The sequence below is a fragment of the Pituophis catenifer genome, unplaced genomic scaffold, assembly GCF_029215685.1.
Source record: "Pituophis catenifer annectens isolate HBS135680 unplaced genomic scaffold, rPitCat1.0.hap2 SCAF_1, whole genome shotgun sequence".
NCBI lineage: Eukaryota > Metazoa > Chordata > Lepidosauria > Squamata > Colubridae > Pituophis > Pituophis catenifer.
The window spans coordinates 60,039,018-60,063,668 of NW_027256881.1; the positions used below are offsets into that span (position 1 = coordinate 60,039,018).

Below are 24,651 nucleotides of genomic sequence, written 5' to 3' on the forward strand. Positions count from 1 at the left end.
TCATGAACACAACTCCACAAAAATTTGTCCTTATTGCTTAAATGTCTTCTCTGCCCCAGTGTAGCAAATAAATGCTACTAAGATATATATATTGACAATTCATTGCTGTAGATCAAATGTAGATTTCCCCTTTCAGTTCTGTAATTAATAATTTTGTTATGTTCAAAAGACCCACAGTTCTTAGTGTCTTGATGATAAGAGGTACAGCTAAGATGTTATCTTTAACAGATGATAAAACAGGAGTCATATTAATGCTTACCAAGAATGTGGCAATAATAGGACATATTCATGTTTTAACACCTAAACTGCATTGTCAAGAACAAAGCAACTCTTAAGTAACTCTTAACCATTTTTATGTGAGATATCCAGTATACATAAAATACTTTTTTTTTCTTAGCCTCCTTTAAAAAATCATAGCTGTTTATTTTCACAAGATTTAGAGCAGCTCTCCAACAACTAATCTGGATAGAACATTCAAGCTTTATATTCAGAAGATGCAGAAGTAGCTACTTCTAGGGAATTTTCACTAACAAATTATAATTACCTATTGGGAAAGGTTTAACACTCGGCATTTATTGTAGCTGCCATTAGCGATGGCACTAAGAGACTTTCAGAATTTACTTTCTCTATATCCTTGACTTGAGCATTATAACTTGATCCATTACTACTTGATCCAAATCCCTGCAAGTATTGGAATCACCTGGAACCCTGCATGTAATGCCACATGCTGCAGATGGAAAACACTGAGCTGCTTTACCCAGGAAAAGCTTGCACAACAGGAGGTAAATGTTTTCTGAGTACATTGGGCTTCTTGTAATATTATTACATTTGAGGAATGCAATTCTGAGGAAGCCGTTTCTAGGTGTTTTTTGTAACTGAAAAGCCAGTTTGGTTTACCTCAGACTGCTGGTTAGCAGTTTACTCAAGTCAGGCATTTTTTACTTAATAAAACAGACTAAGTAACATCCAAATGATTCACAGCCATTGAAAGATTAAATTAAAGCTCCTAGGCCATAAAATGCCTTGAGTTAGTGGATGCAGGTAATCCATCACTTATGATTGGTTGTTCAGCAACTGTTTGAAGTCATGATGGATCCCATCATGGGATCTTATGATGTCTGCCTCTCCACCCATGGTCATGTGACTGCATTGACGATGCTTAGAAATAGCATTTAGAGCTGTTTACAATGTCCCACAGTAACATGAATGTGATTTATGATGTTTTTGCCAAAAACTGATTTTTACTTCCAGTTTTCAGCAAAAACGCCCCCCAGTGAACAGTGGGTCTGCTTAATGACCACTACACTTGGTTTATGACTGCTGTATTTGCTTAATAACGGCCCACAACAAAGGTTGTAAAATCAGTTCCAGTCACAAGATGAAATAACCATTATGATTTAAGACCATAATGGGCAGGCCCCATTTCAATTGTACATCAAGGACTACCTGTAATGCATTTATCTGGTTTTTATACCAACAGGAGATTGTGTGGAATTGTTTGGCAAGGACTTCACATGCTATATCAGTGTTTCTCAACCTTAGTAGCTTGAAGATGGGTGGACTTCAACTCCCAGAATCCCCTAGCCAGCAGCGCTGGCTGGGGGATTCTGGGAGTTGAAGTCCACTCATCTTCAAGCTTCCAAGGTTGAGAAACACTGTGCTATCTACTTTTTTTTATCACACTGATCGTAACTTTAAGAAATATCTAAACTAGGAGAGCAGAAGCTAATATTTTAAGATTAGGGACATGTTTTCACTGATCACCACACAATCAATACTCATTTACTTTGATCTCAATCCGTTCATATTTCTGGCTTGGAAATAATTTTTCTACCTGGAGAGAGTTGGGTCTTGTGTTTGCCTGTGTGTAGAAAAGTAAGTGCAAGTGGAGTTTTCTTATGCTGGGGCAACAACAGAATTGGAAAGGAAGCATTCTGTGGAGGGAGGCCATTATTTTGAATGCTTCTCCAGATTTTATTCTGCAATTACCGGTACATGTGCATTAAGGAGAGAGGCGGTAGCTTAATATACTCCTATTATTTTGGCTTCTTTTTACATGGCGTTTTTCCAAGGTGGGCATTCAAATGAGATCTATCACTTGAGATCAAAATTCTGGAATCATTTTATCATCTCTTCCCTTTGCCAACTCACTGTGCTGCAGGCCTCAACCAGAATTCAACTTCATTACACGGAGATCTTCTGATTAAAAAAAAAAAACCACATCAGAAATTACTTGAAAGTGATGAGAGTTACTGTCTTTGATGAGAAAGGAAAACAAGAGATATGGCCCATGCAGTTTTGTTTGTTTCTCTAAGTATCAATAAGGAAAAAATAATAATATGCAGAGTGAAAACATGATGAGGGATTTTCTCTGACTAGACACAAAAGGACATATCTGTTCTATTTATATGATGTCATGGTTAAATTTTATTATTATTTTATTAACTGAATTTAGAAGCCTGCCCAACCAACATGATATTTATATTTAGGGAAGAATATTTTAAAAGGTTCTTCTCCTAAATTGCAATATATTATTATTCTTTGTGAGAAATAATCTGAAAGTTCCCTTTGCACAAGGTTTCACTCTCTTTCTCAACTGTATGTGTGTGTGTGTGAAGGGAAAAGTTTGAACAGTTTTTACAAATACTAATATTTATTGTGCGGTATTTAGTTTGTTAATCTGTTTTTACTGATTTACGGCGTTATGTTTCAAGAAGTACTTTTAGTACAGTATATAATTCAGATTATAAATCAGAAAACAGTTTTTTCCTCATGCGTTTTTGGACTTTGGAGGGCTGCAGAGCTGGGTCTGCCAGCCAAAATACCATTGGCCACATCCTATAATCATAGAGGCCTTATAGGAGGAGCTGTGCTGGCTGCTGGGCAGAGGTTAGACCAGGGAGTTGCAGATTGTGGCTTTCTTGTCTTCTTCATTCATTATATGCTTCCTTCAGATCTACTTCCTCCACAGCCACTCTCCTCTATATTTGAACAAAAATTACTGATTGAAAGAACAGCTGTTTCTTGTTTCTGGGTCACTGTCAGACAAAACACTGAACAATCATTCCACAAAACCAGTAATGAACCAATCGGAAGGGCGAAAATAATCCTATAAAAAAACACACCAGCTGTAAACAAATGGGATACTCTAAAAAACATGTCCTTTCATCAACTCTGGCAAATGGACGGTGCAACCATTAGATCATTTCTCACTCAGAACTTCAGAGGACTTGTTAACCTGTCTCCTTGCCCCTATCTAGATCACATCCCAGCTCATTCTGCTAAATAAAGTATTTCTGGCCTGGTTAGCATCAAATTAAACTGCAGTTTAAATCTGAACATTAAATCTGAGAATCCACTTCAGGATATGTCAGAACTGGAGCCCTTTCTGAATTCAGATCCCCTGCTTCATCAGTAAGCTTTTGGAAAAGGCCACAGTTTACTGATAAAACATGGGATTTAAAATTTTGAAAGTTCCTGTTTTACATGAAGCCTTAGAAACTTATAGCCAGTCAAAGTAGATCTGTTAACAACTGCTATGAATCTCTAGGACAGAGGTCTTCAAACTTGGCATAGCTGGCTGGAGAATTCTGGGAGTTGAAGTCCACAAGTCTTAAAGCTTGAAGACCTCTGCTCTAGGATCGCAAAGGTTTAACATCTTTTGGGATAGCGGGGTTATAGAAGAATGGAATTGACCTCATGAGGCTAGATGGTCTGATTCAGGTTAAAGGTAGGGTTTTTTTTTATCAACAGAGAATTTATGTCAATCTCATCATTTCATGCAAGAATGTAAATAAAGGTTTTATGTTTTATTTTAAATCAGCTACCTCAACCATACACATTTGCCCCCTAAACGAGAAATATTTTGCCATCTTCTGTAACATACCATTTGGCTTTCTTACTAGAGTCATCTATCAAGTCTAATGGCATCTTTCTGTGAGTGCAAACCAAATTATGCCACACAGCCTTATATATGTTTATCTGAAGGCTACCGTATTTTTTGGAGTATAAGATGCACTTTTTTTCCCTCCTAAAAGAGGCTGAAAATTTGGGTGCGTCTTATACTCCAAATGTAACCCCGCGCGGTGCCCAAAATGGCTACCTGGAACAGCTGCTGCCTTCTCTTACCCTTCCGTGCTTTGCCTGCTTTAGTCACTGAAGCTCCCTCCAAGGATCAGCTGTGCTTTTGAAGCTGTTTTTCAGCACCAACACAAGCGAAGCAATCTTCCATGCTTTGCCTGCTTTTCTAATTGCTGCTCCCTTCAACAATCAGCTGTGCTTTAGAAGCACAGCCCCAAGCAGCTCCAACCTCAAAACCAGTGAGCGAACTAATGTGCTGGAACTAGCCAGATGAATACCTGGTAGGCAGAATTCCCCCTCCCCCCCATTTTCTTCCCCAAAAACTAAGGTATGTCTTATACTTGGTAGTACAGGGTACAGGTAGTACAGAGCCTTGGTAGTACAGGGGTTTAAGGCACCCTGTTATTAAGCTGGTTATTAAGACCAGCTGCCTGCAATTACTGCAGGGTTCAAATCTCCCCAAGGCTCAAGGTTGACTCAGCCTTCCATCCTTTCTAAGGTAGGTAAATTGAGGACCCAGTTGTGGGGGCAATAAGCTGACTTTGTATAAATATACAAAAGGATGAAGGCTATTGCTGAGCACATTGTAAGCCGCCCTGAGTCTTCGGAGAAGGGCGGCATATAAATCAAATAAAAAAAAAAAACTCCGAAAAATACGGTAATTACTTAAATGGAGTAGAAATAAAACAATTCTTATCGTCTCACTGAAACGTCCCAATTTCCCCCCCCCCCCAAAAAAAAGAAAAAAGAAGTTTCTCCAAAAACAGAGTGACATAGCCAAACATATCCCAGATTGTTAGTTCCAATTTAACTCAGAAATTTTCACTGGAAGGGCAATGAGACTTCTGAGAACAGAATGAGACTTTCTGAGGTTTTGCTTGGTTGCAAAAATAGCCCTATTCCCCTTGGAGCTGGATAATCAGAGACTCACTTTAGATGTTAAAGTGGATGAAAAGGCCTCTCTCCCCTTCCTTCCAAATGCATGTTGTGGCAGACATACAATATAAGACTTTTTGCCAGGGAGAAAAAGCAGCAGGAAGAAGTGTCAGACCGAGGAAAGGAAGGATCTGTGTGGCTCATCAGCCTCAAACCACCCACCCGTCATCTGTGTGGAGTCAAACTTTCCACAAAGAAAATTTGGTAAACATATTTTCTGCACACCCACCCATCGTTCTCGTTGGGATAAGCCTGAGAGGCTGGGCAGGAGGGAAAACAGCCAACATAACCTATCCCAATACAGAAGGTGAAACTGGAACTGGGATGGGTTTCCTGCTGAGGTTTACTGACTTAAATGAGTTGCCCTATTGCTGTACCCTGCAACCTTAATCAACCTTAATCAACCAATTTTACTAATATTATGCTGAAGCTATTGGCGTGAAAGGTAAGGGCTGGCATAATGTTTCAAATGCTGAGGTGAAGTGTACAATGATAGATGTACATCTACCATTGTACATAAATGGTGAGGAGGTGGAGAGGGTGGGTAGTTTTAAATTTCTGGGCACTTATATCTCGGAGGACCTCTCATGGACTATGAATGCTAACATGCTTGTGAAGAAGGCTGTACTTCCTGAGAATGCTCAGGAAGATAAATCTATCTCGGCATCTACTTCTGTCCTACTATCGCAGCACCATTGAGTGTCCTGACATACGCCATTCTTGCATGGTATGGGAGCAGCTCTGTGGCGGACAAAAAAGCTCTACAGAGAATCATTAAAACTGCCCAGAATATCATTGGACTCCAGCTACCAGCCCTGGATGACATCTTCGAATCTTGCTGTTTGAGGAAGTTGCATTACATTCTCAGAGACTCTTCCCATTCTGCTTACAATCTTGTTGGACTGTTGCCTTCTGGCAGAAGATACAGAACAATTAAAACTTGGACCACACGTTTTCTGAATAGTTTTTTATCCCAGAGCTATAATTGCACTCAACAATGAACTAAAGGGCCACCATCAGTGAGCTGTTGGACAGTATTACTTGGTCTCTTGTGTGGATGTTTGGGTGGTTTAGGGGTGGAGAATTGTGGTGGGTGGAAGTGTGTTTGGGGATTATTATATGTGTTGGACCTGGTCTTTGGGTGTTAAATGAATTTTGTTGTATGGGTATACTGTGTATACACGTACAATGACAATAAAGTTATAATAAAATAGTGGGGAGATGTATTTCTCCCAGCCCCCATAAAAATGGTTTTTGGCTCTTTTATACTCATTCAAGATCTTGGGTGGTTCTGTAATATTTCTTTTTCAGCCCTTTAACTGTATACCACCCCTCTGCTGTGCTAGATGGATTGCAAATTGTAAATAGTGAGTGCGGGATTACTGACTAGACAATTTAAAGTGCCATCACCGAATAGGAGGTAAAAGATGACAAAAACAAAACAAAAAAAAAAGGCTGTGTTATTTGGACAAAGTAAACTAATCTGTCATCCCTACATTTTTTTTCTTTCTTCCATTGTTACTCATGTGACTAGTTAATTAGACTACCAGATTTACTGTTTTCCATTAATCATTTTTCTTTACTGCCTGCTTGAAGTATTTTCCTTCTCCCTCATTCCTTCTTAGGCTCCTTTTTTTTATGATTCCCAGTGATTTGTCAGCTTAAGACTTCTCTCCACAGTTAAGGTGACTTTTTGTGGCACCTTTACTGTAGAAAAATTACCCGTGTGAGATTCGCTCGTTATTCAGATTTTTTAATTTACTAATAAAAAAACTTGAAAATCTGTCTCCTGCCTCTTCTTACTTTTTTGCTGCTGTGTTGCAGTATGAGTATATAATGGCCATTAGCATTTGTCATTCAAAGGTAAACTCAGAATATTCTACCATCTTTATTTATGGAGCTTCTATGCCATTGCCAGATCAGTCTTCTTTTCTTTATAACAATAGCAATAGCACTTAGACTTATATACCTCTTCACAGTGCTTTACAGCCCTCTCTAAACAGTTTACAGAGTCAGCATATTGCCCTCAACTATCTGGGTCCTCATTTAGCCACCTCATTAGAATGGAAGGCTGAGTCAACCTTGAGCCTTGTGAGATTCGATCTGCCAAATTGCAGGCAGCCAGCAGTCAGCAGAAGTAGCCTGCAGTACTGCATTCTAACCACTGCGCCACCGCGGCTCTTTATATCACAGATATAAGCAATAAGCAGCATTAAGCAACTTAGCCAAACTTCTCTGAAATGGCTTCAGCAGAATCAGTGTGTCTTTAATATGTTTCCTTCTTCAATGTACATAGTTGTGACATCAATTGTCCCAATTGTGGAAGAACTGAACAAAAAATACCATTCTTCCTCAGAGCCTTCTGTATTTTTTCCTCAGAATTGTTTCACAAAAGTACCTTTTTTCTTGATCCTAGCTCAGAAGACACATCTGAACTTTAAGAAGAGTGGATTAGCGGAGTACCATAAATGCCTTGTTTCCCTATACTCACCCAAACACAGACAGCTGTGAGGCTCCTTCCTGCCCAGTCAAAGATGTTAAACATCAGGAAACAAGCAACTGGGCTGAAATAGGAAACTGAAGAGAGAGTAATAGAGAAGTGTGGTCAGTCTCAGGGCAAGAACTCTGTCTGCTGTAGTGTCCAATGGGGCAATATTGAAATGACTTTAGCTAGGCAAATAGTACATAGTCCTCTTTTTCATCTTCCTCAAACAGATAATAATAACGACACAGGAAGCTGTGAGGGATTTTTACCAAGTCATTATTGAAGCACTTGTGAATCTATTTCTCTAAGTAAACATAACAGAATCCTGAAATCTGAGTTTGCACTTTAGGTCTGATGAAGGAGAAGACTCTGAGGACAGACATGAGACTAAAACAGCACCTTACATACAGATCTGAGTAGTCCAACAATTCCTTTTAAACTTTTATTTTGGTTTGATCCATTTTAGAAAGTCAATCTTCAAAGCCTGCTCTGTTTTCAAAAAGAAGTGTGATCAATAGTTTCTCAATAATGATTTTTTTCCCCAACGGTTTTATACCAATCTTAATTCTTCTTCAATTCTAGTCTGGATTATTATTACTTCTCTAGTCTATTTGGGTCCATCATCACAATGCTCAATTAATGTCATACGGTGATCATGATGTTTAATTCTTTTTTAAATCCTTTCTTACTATTAAGGACTAGAGCACTAAAATGTGTGGACAGTGCAAAATAAAATAAAATAAACAATAAAGTATCTATATAGTCTGTTGCGGGATAATAAATGACATAAATGTACATGGATGTGGGAAGAGCAACGCCCCCAAAACAGGAAAACAAACAAATTGTGTCTTAATCGGATATGGAAAATTAAATAGCGTCTATTTAGTTTTCAGTTCTTTCCTAACTACTTTGTCACACACCCTATCCTTCTCTTTCAGGTCTTCCCACTCTCCAGACTAAATTCGCCCACACTTCATCATCTTTACTCATAGTGAGGTTCCTTCAAAAGCAGATGGCAAATAAAGTTAAGGCTAAGCAGACTGCCAGGAGACATTCTGTAAACTGATCTAGGCTTTCCAGAGGAAGTCTGGGTTACAAGAGAAACTGTTTGTGAACTCTAAGCACATCTCTGTAATCTTGCCATACCTTTGACTTACAATGTGATCTGAACTTCATATAGCTTCTATTAACAGATTCCAAGATTCTACTTAAATTAAGAAAAAGTGGTATGCATACCAAGACTACCTGGATATGTCAACTGGCTATTGGAACGATATGCTGGGGCACAAGATGGAAAATGGGATTTTCATTATTTGGACACATGACAAGTTAGCGAAAACGAAAATAAAAATACTTCTTCTCAACTGCGAAGGAAGCCATGAGTATCATGCTTGGGGACAACTTTACAGCCTCAGGATCTAGATGGATCACAATGAGAGATGCCAACAATGGATTTTGGATTGTATTAACAAACTGCCCAGGAAATATCAGAAACCTGTCCACGAGCTGAAGCTTAAATAAATGTGGGCCTTGAATCACAACAGTAATCTTAAGCAACACACAAATGCATCTAGAGCAGAATGGCCAGTCGAAGCAGAATAAATTTAATGTTTTGGAATGGATGAGTCAAAACCCTGACATGACCCAATTGAAATGGTGTGATATGAAATGTTGTGAGAATTCAATCTCCAAACGTCAATGAACTGAAGCAGGTCCATAAATGTCTTGCTTTGTTTGCTCTTTGTTTTGTGGGATTTAGATAGAGTTCAGATTACACTGTCATAGGATTGCAGATAGTGCTAAAAGATTCCCAAACTGTCTCATCATTGTGCACCTGCTTAATCACTTCTAAGAACCAAGTTTAACTTACCCCAACGTGTATTTTTTCCAATAGTTGGCTTTACTGCAACAGTGACAGCTGGGAAGACTCCGATTGTAACAGTAAAAACTAAGCAGACAGAAACAGCCATAACCCATATCTAGGAAAGAGAACATATATGCAAAGGCAAATTAGTAAAGGCAAAGGTTTCCCTGCCAGTTGTGTCTGACTCTGGGGCATGGTGCTCATCTCTGTTTCTTGGCCGAGGGAGTCAGCATTGTCCGAAGACGTCTTCTGTGGTTAATGTGGCCAGCATGGCTATTCGCCCAAGGTGCAGGGAACACTTTTACCTTCCCACCAGAACAATACTTATTAATCTACCTGCATTTACATGTGTTCAAACTGCAAGGTGGACAGAAACTGGGACAGGAATGAGAGCTCATCCTGTTGTGTGGTGCTCGGGTCTCGAAACCAGGCAGTCATTTTTCCAGCCCAGCTGACAATCTCAGCATCTTTAACCACTGAGCCACCATGCTCCCTATGATTGTATTTGCAAAGGCAAATACAATCATAGAATTCCAAATAACAGTTTTAAACAAACAAACAAACAAACAAACAAACAAACAAACAAACAGAAGCAGAATATTAGGGTGTGAAAAGAAAACCCACACCTAGGCCCAATCCATAGGTCAAGTACCTTTTTGAAGATGCCAAGGACTGAAGATCTGTGGGTGGAGGCAAGGGGATCTCCATTCCTAGAGTGGTTTCGTTCATCCCCATTAACCACATCTGTGGACAGATGAAAAGGACAAGTTGGACAAATGAACTTTTAATACATATATTTTGCAGAAACTAGGACTGCACATTATTATTGAACCAGTACTATATCTTTTTCCCTGGCCTCATTCCAGTCCTGTACCTGATTTAAAAGGCCAATTTTATGCTATAACGCTTCATAATTCAGGGCCACAGTATCTGAAGAAGAGCCTCTTCTCCTATATTCCTGCCCACGTCTTAGGTGTCAATGAGGTCTGTGCTCCAAGTGCCTTTACATTCTGAACTGCAAGTCACTTTGTCTGAATAGTCCTCAGTCATGAAATGTTCTTTCCAGTGACACTGGCCAGGAATCAATTTGGTGAAAGGCCAAGATGTTTTCTGCCCAGAGGTTTCTTAAATGCTTCTACAGGAATTGCTATTTTAAAGTGGTTTTATCTGCATGGAACTGTTTTAGTCACTGCTGCCTGTGGCATTTTAGTCCTTGCTGTTTTGTATATGAATGCTTATAAAAAAAATATTTTGAATTGTTGACAGCAGAAATCAGAATGAAATGTTTAGTTCCGTGGAGAATATAAGGGAAATTTAACGAGAACAGACAGGTTGTAAAACCTATTATGGCATTTCAATAAATTGTTTTTCTCAAAATGTGTTTTTGAGAGATTGCCTAAATAAACAAGGGTTCATTTTTTTAAATCGCTGGCTTTCTAGACTGGTGGGTATTCAAAGGTCAGTACATCTCTTCTCACATACAATCTTTTAAAGACAATAGCAAAGGCTAGAAAATAAAAAATTGCTCAGTGGCTGCTGGCAGCTGATTTCTCTGGAGAGCCTTAGATGAAACAATTACCGATAGAAAATTGTATAAATAATCTCATGCTAGGTCATCAATATGTGTTGTTGTGATGAAGACCCTGGGTTTTATTTTAACTTGCTAACTTGGGAAGAAATTAGAAGACAATAAGGGAATAAAGAGAATAAAAATAGGCTATCTTTTTTTTAATTGCCTTGAGGTTCTGATGAGGACCCCACATGTATTAAATTAGAGATTTGCTACCTTTAAGCCTCGATAGATGCCTGATTTACAGTTTCCAGCATCCCTTACCATTGGTTGCAATATTATTTCTAACCTGTGAATGTCTGGTATAGCACTTACTTTCACCCTGCATTTATGGACATGAATACAATCCCCTCCTTCTTTCCATGCTCTAGTTTTTACCTTTCTTGATGAGATCAACTTTTGTTTCCATCTCAGCCTGAGTCACAGAAGTTGCATATTCTCTCTTATTCTTCATCGAATAAAAGCAGAAAAAATCCTGGGGAAATATTAACATACTATTTCAATGGGAACTCTTCTGAAACAAGCTGAGTACCTTCTCAATTAATCGTGGACTGAATGAAGAGCCCAGCAATCTTTGCACAATGGTGCTTGCATGTCGGGACTCTCCCACACTTGCCCACTCCTTCAGCATACTCAGGGCTGTTTTCAGAAAAAAACAACCTTACCAGACGAGGCAACATGATATAGGAGCCAATAGCTATCAGGACCACAACACAGGCAGTGATGAAGTAACCAAAGGCACTTTCTTTTAGTTCGGAACCAGCTGAAAAAGATTTAGAGAAAAGTGGCAATTCTTTCCTTAGTGCTGGGTGGCTCTGAGCAAACTTCTTGCTCTCTGAAATATTAGCCTGTAAGTGATGTACAGCTCTACGTCAATATTACAGAGAGAGATAATGTATACCCCGCCTTGGTTGCTTTACGGATTGAAAGGTGTAGCATAAACCAAAACAATAAAGCAATATGTAATACTCACTGGCAATAGCACAGATCATAGCTACTGCTGCGAATGTCCCTGCAAGGCCCTGCCCGCTCATAATAGGTGCCGTGTAACTGGCGGGAAGGAGCCCTGCCAATCCAAAAAGGCTGCCTTGGAGAATGGCCCCAAAGGCTGTCAAAAAAAGAAAGGGGAAAAAAAGACAAAACCATTTAAAGGGGAATTGCAAAGAGATCTTATCCACAGAAAGTAAGCACTATAAAATTTATTGGTTCGATTTATATGCCGCCCTTCTCCGGAGACTCAGGGTGGCTTACAATGCATTAAGCAATAGCCTTCATACTTTTGTATATACTTGCTTAGTAGGGCTTTTGCCCCCCCCCCAAGCGGTGTTCTTTTTTATACAAAGTCAGCTTATTGCCCCCACAAACCAGGTCCTCATTTTATCTACCTAGGAAGGATGGAAGGCTGAGTCAACCTTGAGCCTGGTGAGATTTGAACTTGCAGTAATTGCAGGCAGCTGGTGTTACTTAACAACACTTTAGTCTGCTGTGCCACCAAGGCTCTTCCTCAAAATGAGGAGCCTTGGTACTACAGTGGTTTAAAGCACCCTGTTATTAACACAGCTGCCTGCAATTTACTGCTGGTTCGAATCTCTCCAAGGCTCAAGGTTGACTCAGCCTTCCATCCTTTCTAAGGTAGGTTAAATGAGGACCCAGTTTGTGGGGGCAATAAGCTGACTTTGTATAAATATACAAAAGTATGAAGGCTATTGCTTAACGCATTGTAAGCCGCCCTGAGTCTCCGGAGAAGGGCGGCATATAAATCAAATAAAAAAAATAAATAAAAAAAAAAATGAACTCCAAGGCCAAAGGGCAGGTTGTAACTTAGATCACCAGGGGTGAAATGCTCCCAGGTCGGACTGGATTGCCCGATCTGGTAACGATGGCAGTGGGTGGTTTGGAGAATCGGTAGCAAAAATCCCTGCGCCCCCCACCCCCACCCCACATGCCCAGCTGAGCCACGGGATCATCAGAGGCTTTTTGTTTTACTTTTAAAAGCATTTTTTCTACAACCTCTTCAGCCAAAAAAATGCTTTTAAAAGGAAAAAAAAAGCCTCTCATGATCGCATGGCTCAGCTGGATCGTCAGAGGCTTTTAAAAGCATTTTTTCTGCAACCTCTTTGGCTGAAGAGGTTGTAGAAAAAATGCTTTCAAAAATAATAAAAAAAAAAAGTTGGCCATGCCCACCCAGTCACATTACCATCACTCCCCAAGCCATGCTCACAGAACTGGTAGTAACAAATTTTACATTTCACCACTGGCATGCATGCTATGTTGATCATTGATGGGAAATGTTTCTATCTGCTCTTGCCCATTCTCCCACTGCCAAAAATTGAATCTGCAAGAATTACATTCATCCCACTTCAACACCCTAACAAAGTGCTTAGTGCTAAAAAAAATGTTTACATTCTCAAATACAGCTAAGGCTGAAGTACTGCACATCAGAGACAGAACATGTTTATCTATTAGTGTATACATATACAGTACCTGTGAGAATAGAAAAGGCGTGGTCGCTTTAATAATTCATAAATGTTCACAGATACATACATACATACACACACTCACACACACACAACCGAACTTCACTTACAATTTATGAAGACTATCTTGACCATAGTAATGATGAAAAAAGTCAAAGGCTCCATTTCGACCTTGACTAGGATCACTGTTACCATGAAGACCAAGAAGATGGCAATCAAACTAGATATGATCCGTATTTGCTGAGGGATCCTAATAAATGGAAAAAGATAAAGATTAAAAACCTCTTGCCTTTCTAAAATCATAATAAAATCCAATTACAGAATAACAGAGTTGGAAGGGACCTCGGAGGTCTTCTAGTCCAACGCCCTGCTCAGGCAGGAAACCATATACCATTTCAGACAAATGGTTGTCTTCTTAAAAACTTTCAGAGTTGGAGCATTCACAACTTCTGGAGGCAAGTTGTTCCACTGATTAATTGTTCTAACTGTCAGGAAATTTCTTCTTAATTTTAGGTTGCATCTCTCCTTGATTAGTTTCCACCCATTGCTTCTTCTCCTGACCTTATGTGCTTTGGAGAATAGCTTGACTCCTTCTTCTTAGGTCTATTGAGATATAACTTCAACCAATGAATAACCTGTTTTTAGATGTGTAATCACAATCTGAAATAGCTTTTCTCAACCTGTGCATCCTTCAAATGTGTGCTCTTCAGACTGCTCAACAATGATTATGCTTCAAGGAGTTAAAGTTCACACATCTAGAAACACTCAGATTGGGGAGCTAACTAGACTGACTATGTTGAATTTGTGAACATAAATGAAGAAATTTTATGTATCTATAAATTATCTGTTGCATTATGGTTCAGTTATGATATAAGCAGTTGTTCCAGTCCGGGTTCGGACCCAATTGCTCGATCCGGTAGCGAGGGCAGTGGGTGGTTTGGAGAACTGGTAGCAAAAATCCCTGCCCCCTCCCCCCCCCCGCCCAGCTGAGCAGCACGATCATTAGAGGCTTTTTTTTTTTTTTTTTTACTTTTAACAGCATTTTTTCTACAACTTCTTCCGCCGAAAAAATGTTTTTAAAAGTAAAAAAAAAGGCTCTGATGATCGCGCGGCTCAGCTGGGAACGTCAGAGTCTTTTCAAAGCATTTTTAAACCACCTCTTCCCCAGAAGAGGTTGCAGAAAAAAATGCTTTAAAAGTCTCTCTGACGATCAGGCAACTCAGCTGGGATCATCAGAGAGACTTTTAAAGCATTTTTTTCTGCAACCTCTTCAGCGGAAGAGGTGGTTAAAAAAATGCTTTGAAAAGGCTCTGAGAATCCCAGCTGTGTTGCCTGATTGGCAGAGCCTTTTCAAAGCATTTTTTTGCATTTGCAGAAAAAATGCTTTGAAAAGTAAAAAAAAAAAAAAAAAAAGTTGACCACGCCCACCGTCACATTACACCCCCCCACCAAGCCACGCCCACAGAACCGGTATTAACAAATTTTACATTTCACCCCTGAGTTGTTCCATGTATGTAAAACAAAAAATAACATGTTGCAAAACTGAAATGATTATGTACTTCAAAAACCGAAAGACAATACAGCAAAATGAAACAATTTATTTTTGCTTTTAGGTACTGTATTCCTAAAACTGTTCTGGATTAATTTATGGAAATAACTCAAATGCTTGGAGTATCATCATAAATATCTAAAACTGATTTGTCTTTGCAGAATAGAAAATAAAGTTCTTTTCCTTCTGAATGCTGCCATTGTGCTGGGAATCAAAGGACTTGGAGCAATTGAAGTCTGGAATGTTCATTTTGGAAAATCTATGAAGATCATACCTCTGGTGGATAAAAGAGTTAAGGCAGGTGAAGATGAGTAGAGGCAACATGGCACATAATGTCATCACATTATTAAATATGGACTGCAGGTATGAGCGAGGAACTTCCTTCTTCCCTGTGCCAGTCACATTAGTAAGATTGTAAGAGTCCTGCAAGTGATTAGAAAGGGGTTATCATCATCATCATCATCATCATCATCATCATCATCATCATCATTATATAACATAGTTAACCAATTAGATTAGATTTGGCATTTCTATCTATCTACTGAGTCCTTCCCAACGACCTAAGATAGGGAAATGTTCTAGGCAGTATTGTTGCAAGATGTAAGCTGTTCCAAGCAAAGCTGCCTATTGCAATTGACTGTTGGCAATTTTGTCAATGCTGATGGTGTTCAAGTGGTGCTCCAGATGTTTAGGGATTACACTCAAGACACCTATTGGTACCTATATTTGCCTTCTTTTGCCATAGTCATTCTACTTCTATTTGCAGGTCTTTTTCTTTCTGTAATTTCTGACAAGTTATTTCTCTTGTATTCTGCTGGCTTCAGATACTGCAATGTCTCCTTTCCAGACTGCCTTTCTTTTTCATTGACAATTTAATTTAACTATTATTATTATTTTAAAATTTATATGATCTTCTCATAAAGTGACTCTAAGAGTCTAACACAATATGAACATCAAAACAGCGGGAATAATTAAAACAATAAAAACACGTTAAAAAATAAAAAGCAGAAAGTCACAGTCAAGGGTAAATCCACAAACAAGAAATTCATGCATTTCATGAGTTCTATTACCTTCCGACTGGGAAAACACCAAGGTCTTAAGAGTTTTACAGAAAACCAGCAGGATCAAGGCTGATCTAATCTCAGGTGGCATGGTGTTCTAAAGGGGAGGCATTGCAATTAAGAAAGCATAGGATCAGGGGTGCTGGGGGTTCGCAGGGGTTCAGGAGAACCTCAAGCTAAGATTCTGTGCAGTTTGGAGAACTCCTAAATCCCACTCCTGGCTGGCCCTGCCCACCCCTCTCCTGAGTCCCCACACGGCCTGTTTTGGATGCAGGTAAGTGCAGGGCACGCACAGAGACTCGGGGAGGGTGAAAAATTGGCCTACTGGAAGTTCGGGAAGGCTGGAAACAGGTCTGCAGAGGGCCTCTGGAGCCTGGGGAGGCTGTTTTCGCTCTCCCGGAGGCTCAAGCAAAGCCTCCGGAGCCCTGGGAAGGCAAAAATGCCCCACTCCCTCCTTGTGGTGAAGGAGGCCGACTAGGCCACACCCACCATGGTCACGCCCACTCAGCAACCGGGCAGAGAACCCCTTGCTAAAATTTTTGAAGTCCTCCCCTGCACAGAATCCTCTTTAATGATCAGGATGTATATCCTTCTTCTGGATTTGATGGAGTGGGTAAAAACAAACAGTTAGAGATAGTTCTTCAAATATAGTGCAGCTTGGGCAGCAAAGGTGTAATGTGGGTATACCGATATGCCCTAACAATTTGCATTGCTGCATTCTGGACTAATTGCAGCTTCTGGATGTTCTTTAAGGTTAACTCCATGTAAAGCACAATGCAGTATCCACTGGGGGCGGGGGTGGATAGGGGGCAGAGTATAAGTGGCCATGTATGGTGCCACTGTATATAGGAAGGGGCACAACTGGTAACAACATTAAGTTGTGCAAAAGCTCTCCAGGTCATGTCAGCCAGCAGTTCCTGCCATGAATCCAGAAGGAGTCCCAGATTGCACACCAATTCTGTCTGGGGTAATGCAATCCCATCTAGAACTAAAGATGGAAAATCACCAGATCCAGGGTACCCTAAAACCCAAAGTCATCCAGTCTTTCAAGGATTTAGATCAGGGGTGAAATCCAGCAGGTTCTGACAGGTTCTGGAGAACCGGTAGCGGAAATTTTGAGTAGTTCGGAGAACCGGCAAATGCCACCTCTGGCTGGCCCCAGAGTGGGGTGGGAATGGAGATTTTGCAATATCCTTCCCCCAGGAGTAGGGGAGGAATGGGGATTTTGCAGTATCCTTCCCCTGCCACACCCACCAAGCCACACCATGCCCACCAAGCCACGGCCACAGAACCGGTAGTAAAAAAATTTGGATTTCACCACTGGTTTAGATGAAGCTTCTTGTTCCCCCATTCAGAACTCTCCTCCCCCCCCAAACTTCCAGACATGAGACAGAATCTTCACTACATCATTTGGTTGGCCAGGGGAGAGATGTACAACTAGGTATCATTAGCATACTGATGACATTTCACCCTCTACCACTGAATTATCTCATCCAGCAGTTTCATGTAGATGTTTGTTAAATAAGAGTGAGGAGTGAGTGCATTGGGCCCTAAGGAAATGCACAAAGGAGGACTCAACCTCCCCAAACCCCCTCAACACCAACTGAATCTGATCCCTGAGGGAAGGAGGGGGACCATCCCAAGACTGTGCCCCCAACTCCCAACCCCAAAACTAACCCAGAATGCTACCATGATTAATGGCATCAAAAGAAGATGAAAGAGCAAGAAGATCAATAAAGATATTATCTCTATTTGCACCTGTCCAGGCCATCACAAGCATGATCAATGCTGCTTTGGTTCCAAACTGGTACCTGAACCCTGACTGAAAGGGTGTAGATAGTCCATTTCCTGCAGAGCTTTCTGAACCGGCAGCATGAGCACTGTGACAAATGTGTGCAGACTAAAGAAAGATGCTTGTACCTATCTCATGAACAAAAGGAACTACAACCGTGATGGCGAACCTATGGCACGCGTGCCACAGGTGGCACGTGGAGCCAAATCAGTGGGCATGTGAGCTCAGTTCTGCCAGCTGATTTTCGGGCCTTCTGGGCCCACTGGAAGTCAGGAAAAAGGCTGTTTCCGGCCTCCGGAGGGCCTCCGGGGGTGGGGAAGGCCCATTTTTTGCTCTCCCCAGGCTCCAGAGCCTGTCTAGGAACCTGGGGAGGGTGAAAATGGCCTTCCCCACCCCCCCAGAGACCCTCCGGAGGCTGGAAGTCAGCAAACGGGCCGTTTCCGGCCTCTGGGGGGGTGGGGAAGGCCGTTTTCACCCTTCCCAGGCTCCTAGAAAGGCTCTGGAACTTGGGAAGAGTGAAAAATGGGACTGGGACCACCGTGCCACCACGTGGCAAAAGCGGGGGGAGTGCAGGGGGGTCGCACACATGCATGGGCGGGGTGGGGCACACAGAATTATGGGTGTGGGCACAAGAACGTGCCCCCCCCACATTCCCCCCCTTTTGGCACGTGTTGGCAAAAAGGTTAGCCATCACTGAACTACAACATTTAGGGGGGAAAACCAATGTAGATCCTTGCTTTTACTCTACATTTTAATGGAATCTTTCCCAAGTATTTTAGAATGTTTTCCAAGAATCTTCCGTCACACTTTTTTCCTAGTTAAAAGTTAAAGGAATCTTTTTCTGTTATGTTCAAAACAGTTTCATGTATATTTATTGACTCTCCTTTTCCTCAGCCTCATAAATAGAAGCAAGCAACTTTTTTGAGACAGCAGCGTTGCACTTTGGCAAAGTGTAGCTGGACAGGGGTAGAACATCTGGAATTCTTCCATTTCCCAAATGCAATGCGGTAGAGTAGCAGCAGAAAATTCAAGAACAATTTTACTCTCAGTCTCAGGAAAAGGAAACTAATCATATATGGGCAAAAAGTTAAGGAACAAAAGCTCCCCTGCTTTACGATGCTAGATACATATAAATTTTGAAAGCCTAGTCCCCCTTGCAGCTACCAAACAGCTTGGAACCCCTGACCCATTTCAATTACCTGCCCTAATGGAGGGATTCAAAACCAAGCGCAGCTGCTTCGCACAATTCACAAACACTTGGTTGAATGCAAATGTTTGAGAGAAACTACCTCTTTTCCTGTGACGTTCACATTGGCATGGGAATCCAACAATGATATGTTGCTGTGAGAATCCTTCAGGCGGTCGATAAAATACTATAGGAAACAAATAAAGAATTGGTCAGTATGGTCAAGTATCTGGGTTTAAGATAAACATTGGAAAAACAAAGATGATAGTTAAAAATATGATAACAAATCAAAAAGAGGAGTTACAAAGGGTAACGGGATGTGAAATAGTTAAAAAAGTTAAATACTTAGGAGTTTATATTGGTAATATCTAATGGTAAATTGTATAAGCATAATTATGAACTGATATGGCATAAAATACAAGCTGAAATGGATAAATGGAAAAAATGTCAACTGTCCTTGTTGGGTAGAATAGCAGTTATAAAAATGAATGTTTTACCTAGGTTTTTATTCCTCTTTCAAATGATACCAATACTAAAAAAGGATGCCAACCTGGAAGAATGGCAGAAAGGTATTAATAAGTTCGTATGGCAAGGTAAGAAACCAAGGATAAAACTGAAAATAATGCAGGACATACGAGAAAGAGGAGGATTGAAAATGCCAAATTTAAAATTGTACTATGAAGCAGCTGTTTTATCAGCAATTAGTGATTGGATTAATCTAACAAATGGAAGGATATTGAACATTGAAGGGCATGACCTGGTCTATGGTTGGCATGCTTATTTAGTGTATGAAAAAAGGGTGGATAGAGCATTTAAGAGTCATATATTGAAAAATGCTTTATTGCGTGTCTGGAAGAAATATCAATACAAGTTAAATGAAAAGATACCTATATGGACAGCACCCAGGCACGCAATAGAGAATACAAGTATAGAAAGTAGACAGGATGTAATTACATATAAAGATATTCTCATTATGGAGGGAGGTATATTAAAATTAAAACCTGTGAATGTGTTGAAAGAGGAGAAAATAACTCAAACTTGGTTTCAGTATGTACAATTACAAGCCAGATGGAGAAAAGACCAGAAAACTGGTGTTATACAAAGTGATGAAAATTTAATTAAACAAATTAGAGACCAAAGCCCAATGCACATAAAAAGATTGTATAATATATTGATAGAGATGGACTCGGAATCAGAGTTAGTTAAGGACTGTATGATAAAATGGGCGCAGAATTTTGAACAGCCAATAATGATGGAAACTTGGGAAAAAATATGGGTGACAAATGTGAAATTTACCAAAGCGCCAAATTTAAGGGAGAACTTTTATAAAATGTTTTATAGATGGCATCTAGACCCAAAAAAGTTATCTCGTATGTATCCGAATGTACAACCAAAGTGTTGGAGATGTAATTGTGAGGATGCCACTTATTTTCACATTTGGTGGACATGTAAAAAGGTTAAAGCGTTTTGGATAAAAATTTGGTGGATTTTACAAAATATTCTTAAAAAGAGGTTGAAATTTACACCACAGCTGTTTCTGCTGGGTATAGTTACGGATTGTACAGTTATAGAGACTAAATTGATTTTGAATTTAATAACTGCAGCAAGACTGTTGGTGGCACAATATTGGAAGAAGCAAGATTTACCTACAATCCAAGAGTGGACAATGAAAGTTACAAACCTAGCGGAAATGGCAAAAATCTCGGCGTACTTGAAGGATCACTCAAATGAAAGATATTTAAGAGACTGGAGAAGATGGATAGACTATATTCAAAATAAATACCGGAATAAGAAATTGCAGATAGGTTATGAATGATTATATAGGTATTTGGTGTGTCTTTAAATAATTAAGCTAGGCGGGTAATTAGGGAATTGAAGGAACAAGAGATGTGGAATGTTATAATTATTTAGACTAGGATTGATTATGATTGTTGAAGGTTATACCCTGTAATTTGTTCTGGGAAGAGGAGGGGGGGAGGGGGGAGGTTGGGGTAGGGAAGGGGGAGGGGGAAATATGTAAACTTTTTGTAAAACTTTTCAATAAAAAAAAAAAAACAAGCACAGCTGCTTCGCACAATTCACAAACACTTGGTTGAATGCAAATGTTTGAGAGAAACTACCTCTTTTCCTGTGACATTCACATTGGCATGGGACTCCAACAATAATATGTTGCTGTGAGAATCCTTCAGGCGGTCGATAAAGTACTACAGGAAACAAATAAAGAATTGGTCAGACAAAGCAATGAAGGAAACCAATTCCAACATCTAGCACTTTACTTTTATGTCCCAAGTAGTTCACACAGAAGAATTCTGCCTTTCATGTGCAAGTATAAATAAGTCACATTTCTCCAGTACTTTTAATTGTTATGAAGATAGAAAACAGGCTAAAATTATCAGTTACATAAATTGCATAGAGCAGGGGTGTCAAACTCAAGGCCTGGGGGCCGGATCCGGCCCATGGAGTGCTTAGATCTGGCCCACAGGGCTGCCTTGGAAACAGCAAAGGACCAGCTCGCAGTGCCTCTGCCAATGAAAACAGAGCTCGGGAGGGCTGTGTGTGTGTGTGGCACTCCCGAGCTCCATTTTCGCTGGCGGAGGGTTACAGAAGGCCATTGCAGCCAAAAACGGAGCTCGGTAGCCCGTTTTCACTGGCAGAGTGCTCGGGCCATCACAGGCATCCCCCGACATGAGTGATGTCGAGCTGGCCATGCTCAACCTGGCCCCCCCGGGCCCCCAAGGCCAAACACAACTCTGATGCGGCCCTCAATAAAATTCAGTTTGACAGCCCTGGCATAGAGTAACAGAGAGTGGGTTAGTTGCACTGAACTCCCATTAAAATAAAAAGGATTACAGGTAGTCCTTGTTTTACGACCACAATTTAGTCTGAAGTTTCTGTTGTTAAAACAGTTGTTAAGTGAGTTTCGCCCCATTTTATGTCCTTTCTTGCCACAGTGGTTAAGTGGATCACTGTGGTTGTTAAGTGAATTTTGCTTCCTGATTAACTTTGCTCGTCAGAAGTTTGCAAAAGGTGATCACCTGATCCTAGGAGACTGCAATCATCATAAATACGAACCAGTTGCCAAGTATCTGAATTTTGATCACATGACTATGGAGATGCTGCAATGGTCTTAAGTGTGAAAAATGGTCATAAGGAACTTTTCCCAGGGCCATTTTAACTTCAAATGGTCATTAAACGAATGGCTATAAATCCAGAACTACCTGTACTGTGTTTTCGACAAAGGTCAATGTAAGGTTTTTCAATCTTACAATATAAACTTAGTGGAACCATACAATCTGGGAATCAGTGGTATGGGCAATTCCTTGGTCTAGAACGGGTGTCTGCAACCTGCAGCTCCGGAGCCACATGTGGTTCTTTCGTACCCGCGCTGTGGCTCCCTATCCGCTGAACCCGCCACTAGCTGGCTCCGCCCCTCACCCTCCCCTCCCAGACACTCCTCGCCTGGCCTAAGAAGGTAAGGGCGATTCCCTAAGGCAGGGGTCTGCAACCTTAAATACTCATTGAGCCATTTGGACCAGTGGTGGGTTGCCCCTGGTTCGCACCGGTTCTATAGAACCAGTAGTAAAACCGGCAGGAGGCTCCGCCCACCGACCCCAATGTCATCAAAACGTTTCTGAGCATGTGGCCCCGCTGCGAACTGGTAGTAAAGGTAAGTAGAACCCACCCCTGATCTGGACCCGTTTCCCACAGAAAACACCGGGAGCAACAGAACCTGGGTGGGCATGGCCAACTCGATGTCACTCACTTCCACCGGTCTCATGACCCTCTAGTCACACCTACCCAGCTGGTCATTAGGGCAGAGAACCAGTTGTTAAAAAACACTGGGAACCACAAAATCCTTTTGACATATCTCTCCCCTCCCTCCCTCTGTCCCCCCCTCCCTCCCTCTCCCCCTCTCTCTGTATCTCTGTCTCTGCCCTGGCCGCTTCTCCATCCCCCACCCTTACCTTCTCAGGCCAGGCAGAGAGCCACAGCAGAGAGCCCAAAGAGACACATGTGGCTCCGGAAACGCAAGTTGCTGACCTCTGACCTAAGGTAACACCAGGAGGCACAAAACCTGGGTAAGCGTGGCTGGGGTGTATGTGTGTCATGTGACGGGGTGGGAGTGAGTGATGTCTAGTTGGCCACACCCATCCAGGTTGTGTGGCTCCCGGTGATTTCTTTTCTGTGGGAAACGGGTCCAAATGGCTCTTTGAGTGTTTAAGGTTGCAGACCCCTGGTCTAGAATCTGGTACAAATTATGCACATACACCCTTAACTTACCTCTGAAGCTGTCATGAAAAAATTCCATGGCAAGAGCGTCCCAAGACCAAGTATGAAAAAGATGAGCCAAACAGCCTTATATCTATAAGAAATAAGGTTGATTAATGAACATGAAACATGACAGAGTGAGGTGATTCAATAATAATAATAATAATAATAATAATTTTATTTCTATACCGCCCTTCTCCCGAAGGACTCAGGACGGTGTACAGCCTATTTAAAAACAGAATAAACATCAATTTAAAATAATTTTAAAATATTAAATAAATTTGGCTTAATTTAAAACCCCAAAAATTTAAAACATCCAATTTAAAATTATGTTGCTAACCCAGCCTGGTGGAACAACAAGGTCTTGAGTGCGCAGCAAAATACCCAGAGGTCAGAAATCTTACGAATTTCCCGGGGCTGTTCATTCCACAGGGCTGGGGCTCCCACAGAGAAGGCCCTCCCCCTGGGTGTCGCCAGCCGACATGACTTGGCCGATGGCACCCTGAGGAGACCCTCTCTGTGGGAACGGACTGGCCGGTGGGAGGCTATTGGTGGCAGAAGACGGTCTCGAAGGTACCCGGTTCCTATGCCATGGAGCACTTTAAAGGTGGTGACCAACACCTTGAATCGCACCCGGAAGACCACTGGGAGCCAGTGCAGCTCGCGCAGGAGGGGTGTCACGTGGGCGCAATGGGTTGCACCCATAACCACCCGTGCGGCCGCATTCTGGACCAGTTGGAGCCTCTGAGTGCTCTTCAAGGGGAGCCCCATGTAGAGAGCATTACAATAGTCCAACCGGGAGGTAACAAGGGCGTGAGTGACTGTGCGCAGGGCGTCCCGATCCAGAAAGGGCTGCAACTGGCGAATCAGGCAAACCTGATAAAAGGCCCCCCTGGCCACGGCCGTCATATGCTCTTCTAAAGACAGCCGTGCATCCAGGAGGACACCCAGATTGCGAGCCCTCTCTGTGGGGGGCAAAGATTCACCCCCAATAGTCAGCGATGGCACCTGCTGACTATATTGGGACGCCGGAAGCCACAACCACTCGGTCTTGGAAGGGTTGAGTCTGAGCCTGTTCCTCCCCATCCAGACCCGCAAGGCCTCCAGGCAGCGAGACATCACATCAAGGGCATCGTTGGGGTGGTCTGGGGTGGAGATGTACAGCTGAGTGTCGTCAGCGTACAGATGACACTTCACCCCAAAACCACGGATGATCTCACCGAGCAGCTTCACATAAATGTTGAACAGGAGGGGCGAGAGGACCGACCCTTGCGGCACTCCCCATGCGAGACGCCTCGAGGTCGACCTCTGTCCCCCTGCCAACACAAACTGCGAGCAGTCGGAGAGGAAGGAGGAGAACCACCGCAGAACAGTGCCCCCTA

At 41.5% G+C, this 24,651-nt stretch overlaps 1 protein-coding gene across 5 annotated transcripts in view; it reads right to left on the reverse strand.

Moving 5' to 3' along the window:
• SLC29A1 (solute carrier family 29 member 1 (Augustine blood group)) overlaps positions 1-24,651 on the reverse strand; it is an 89,947-nt gene that overhangs the window by 2,384 nt on the left and 62,912 nt on the right. For all 5 annotated transcript variants that reach the window (XM_070932467.1, XM_070932464.1, XM_070932468.1 and 2 more), the window contains 11 exons: positions 23,282-23,363; positions 21,121-21,204; positions 19,104-19,187; positions 15,236-15,384; positions 13,523-13,662; positions 11,909-12,043; positions 11,601-11,698; positions 11,314-11,410; positions 10,018-10,109; positions 9,372-9,480; positions 7,508-7,593 (listed from right to left, as the gene is read on the reverse strand). In XM_070932467.1, coding sequence (XP_070788568.1) covers positions 7,508-7,593; positions 9,372-9,480; positions 10,018-10,109; positions 11,314-11,410; positions 11,601-11,698; positions 11,909-12,043; positions 13,523-13,662; positions 15,236-15,384; positions 19,104-19,187; positions 21,121-21,204; positions 23,282-23,363 — 1,156 coding nt within the window. The remainder of the gene's footprint in view (positions 1-7,507; positions 7,594-9,371; positions 9,481-10,017; positions 10,110-11,313; positions 11,411-11,600; positions 11,699-11,908; positions 12,044-13,522; positions 13,663-15,235; positions 15,385-19,103; positions 19,188-21,120; positions 21,205-23,281; positions 23,364-24,651) is intronic.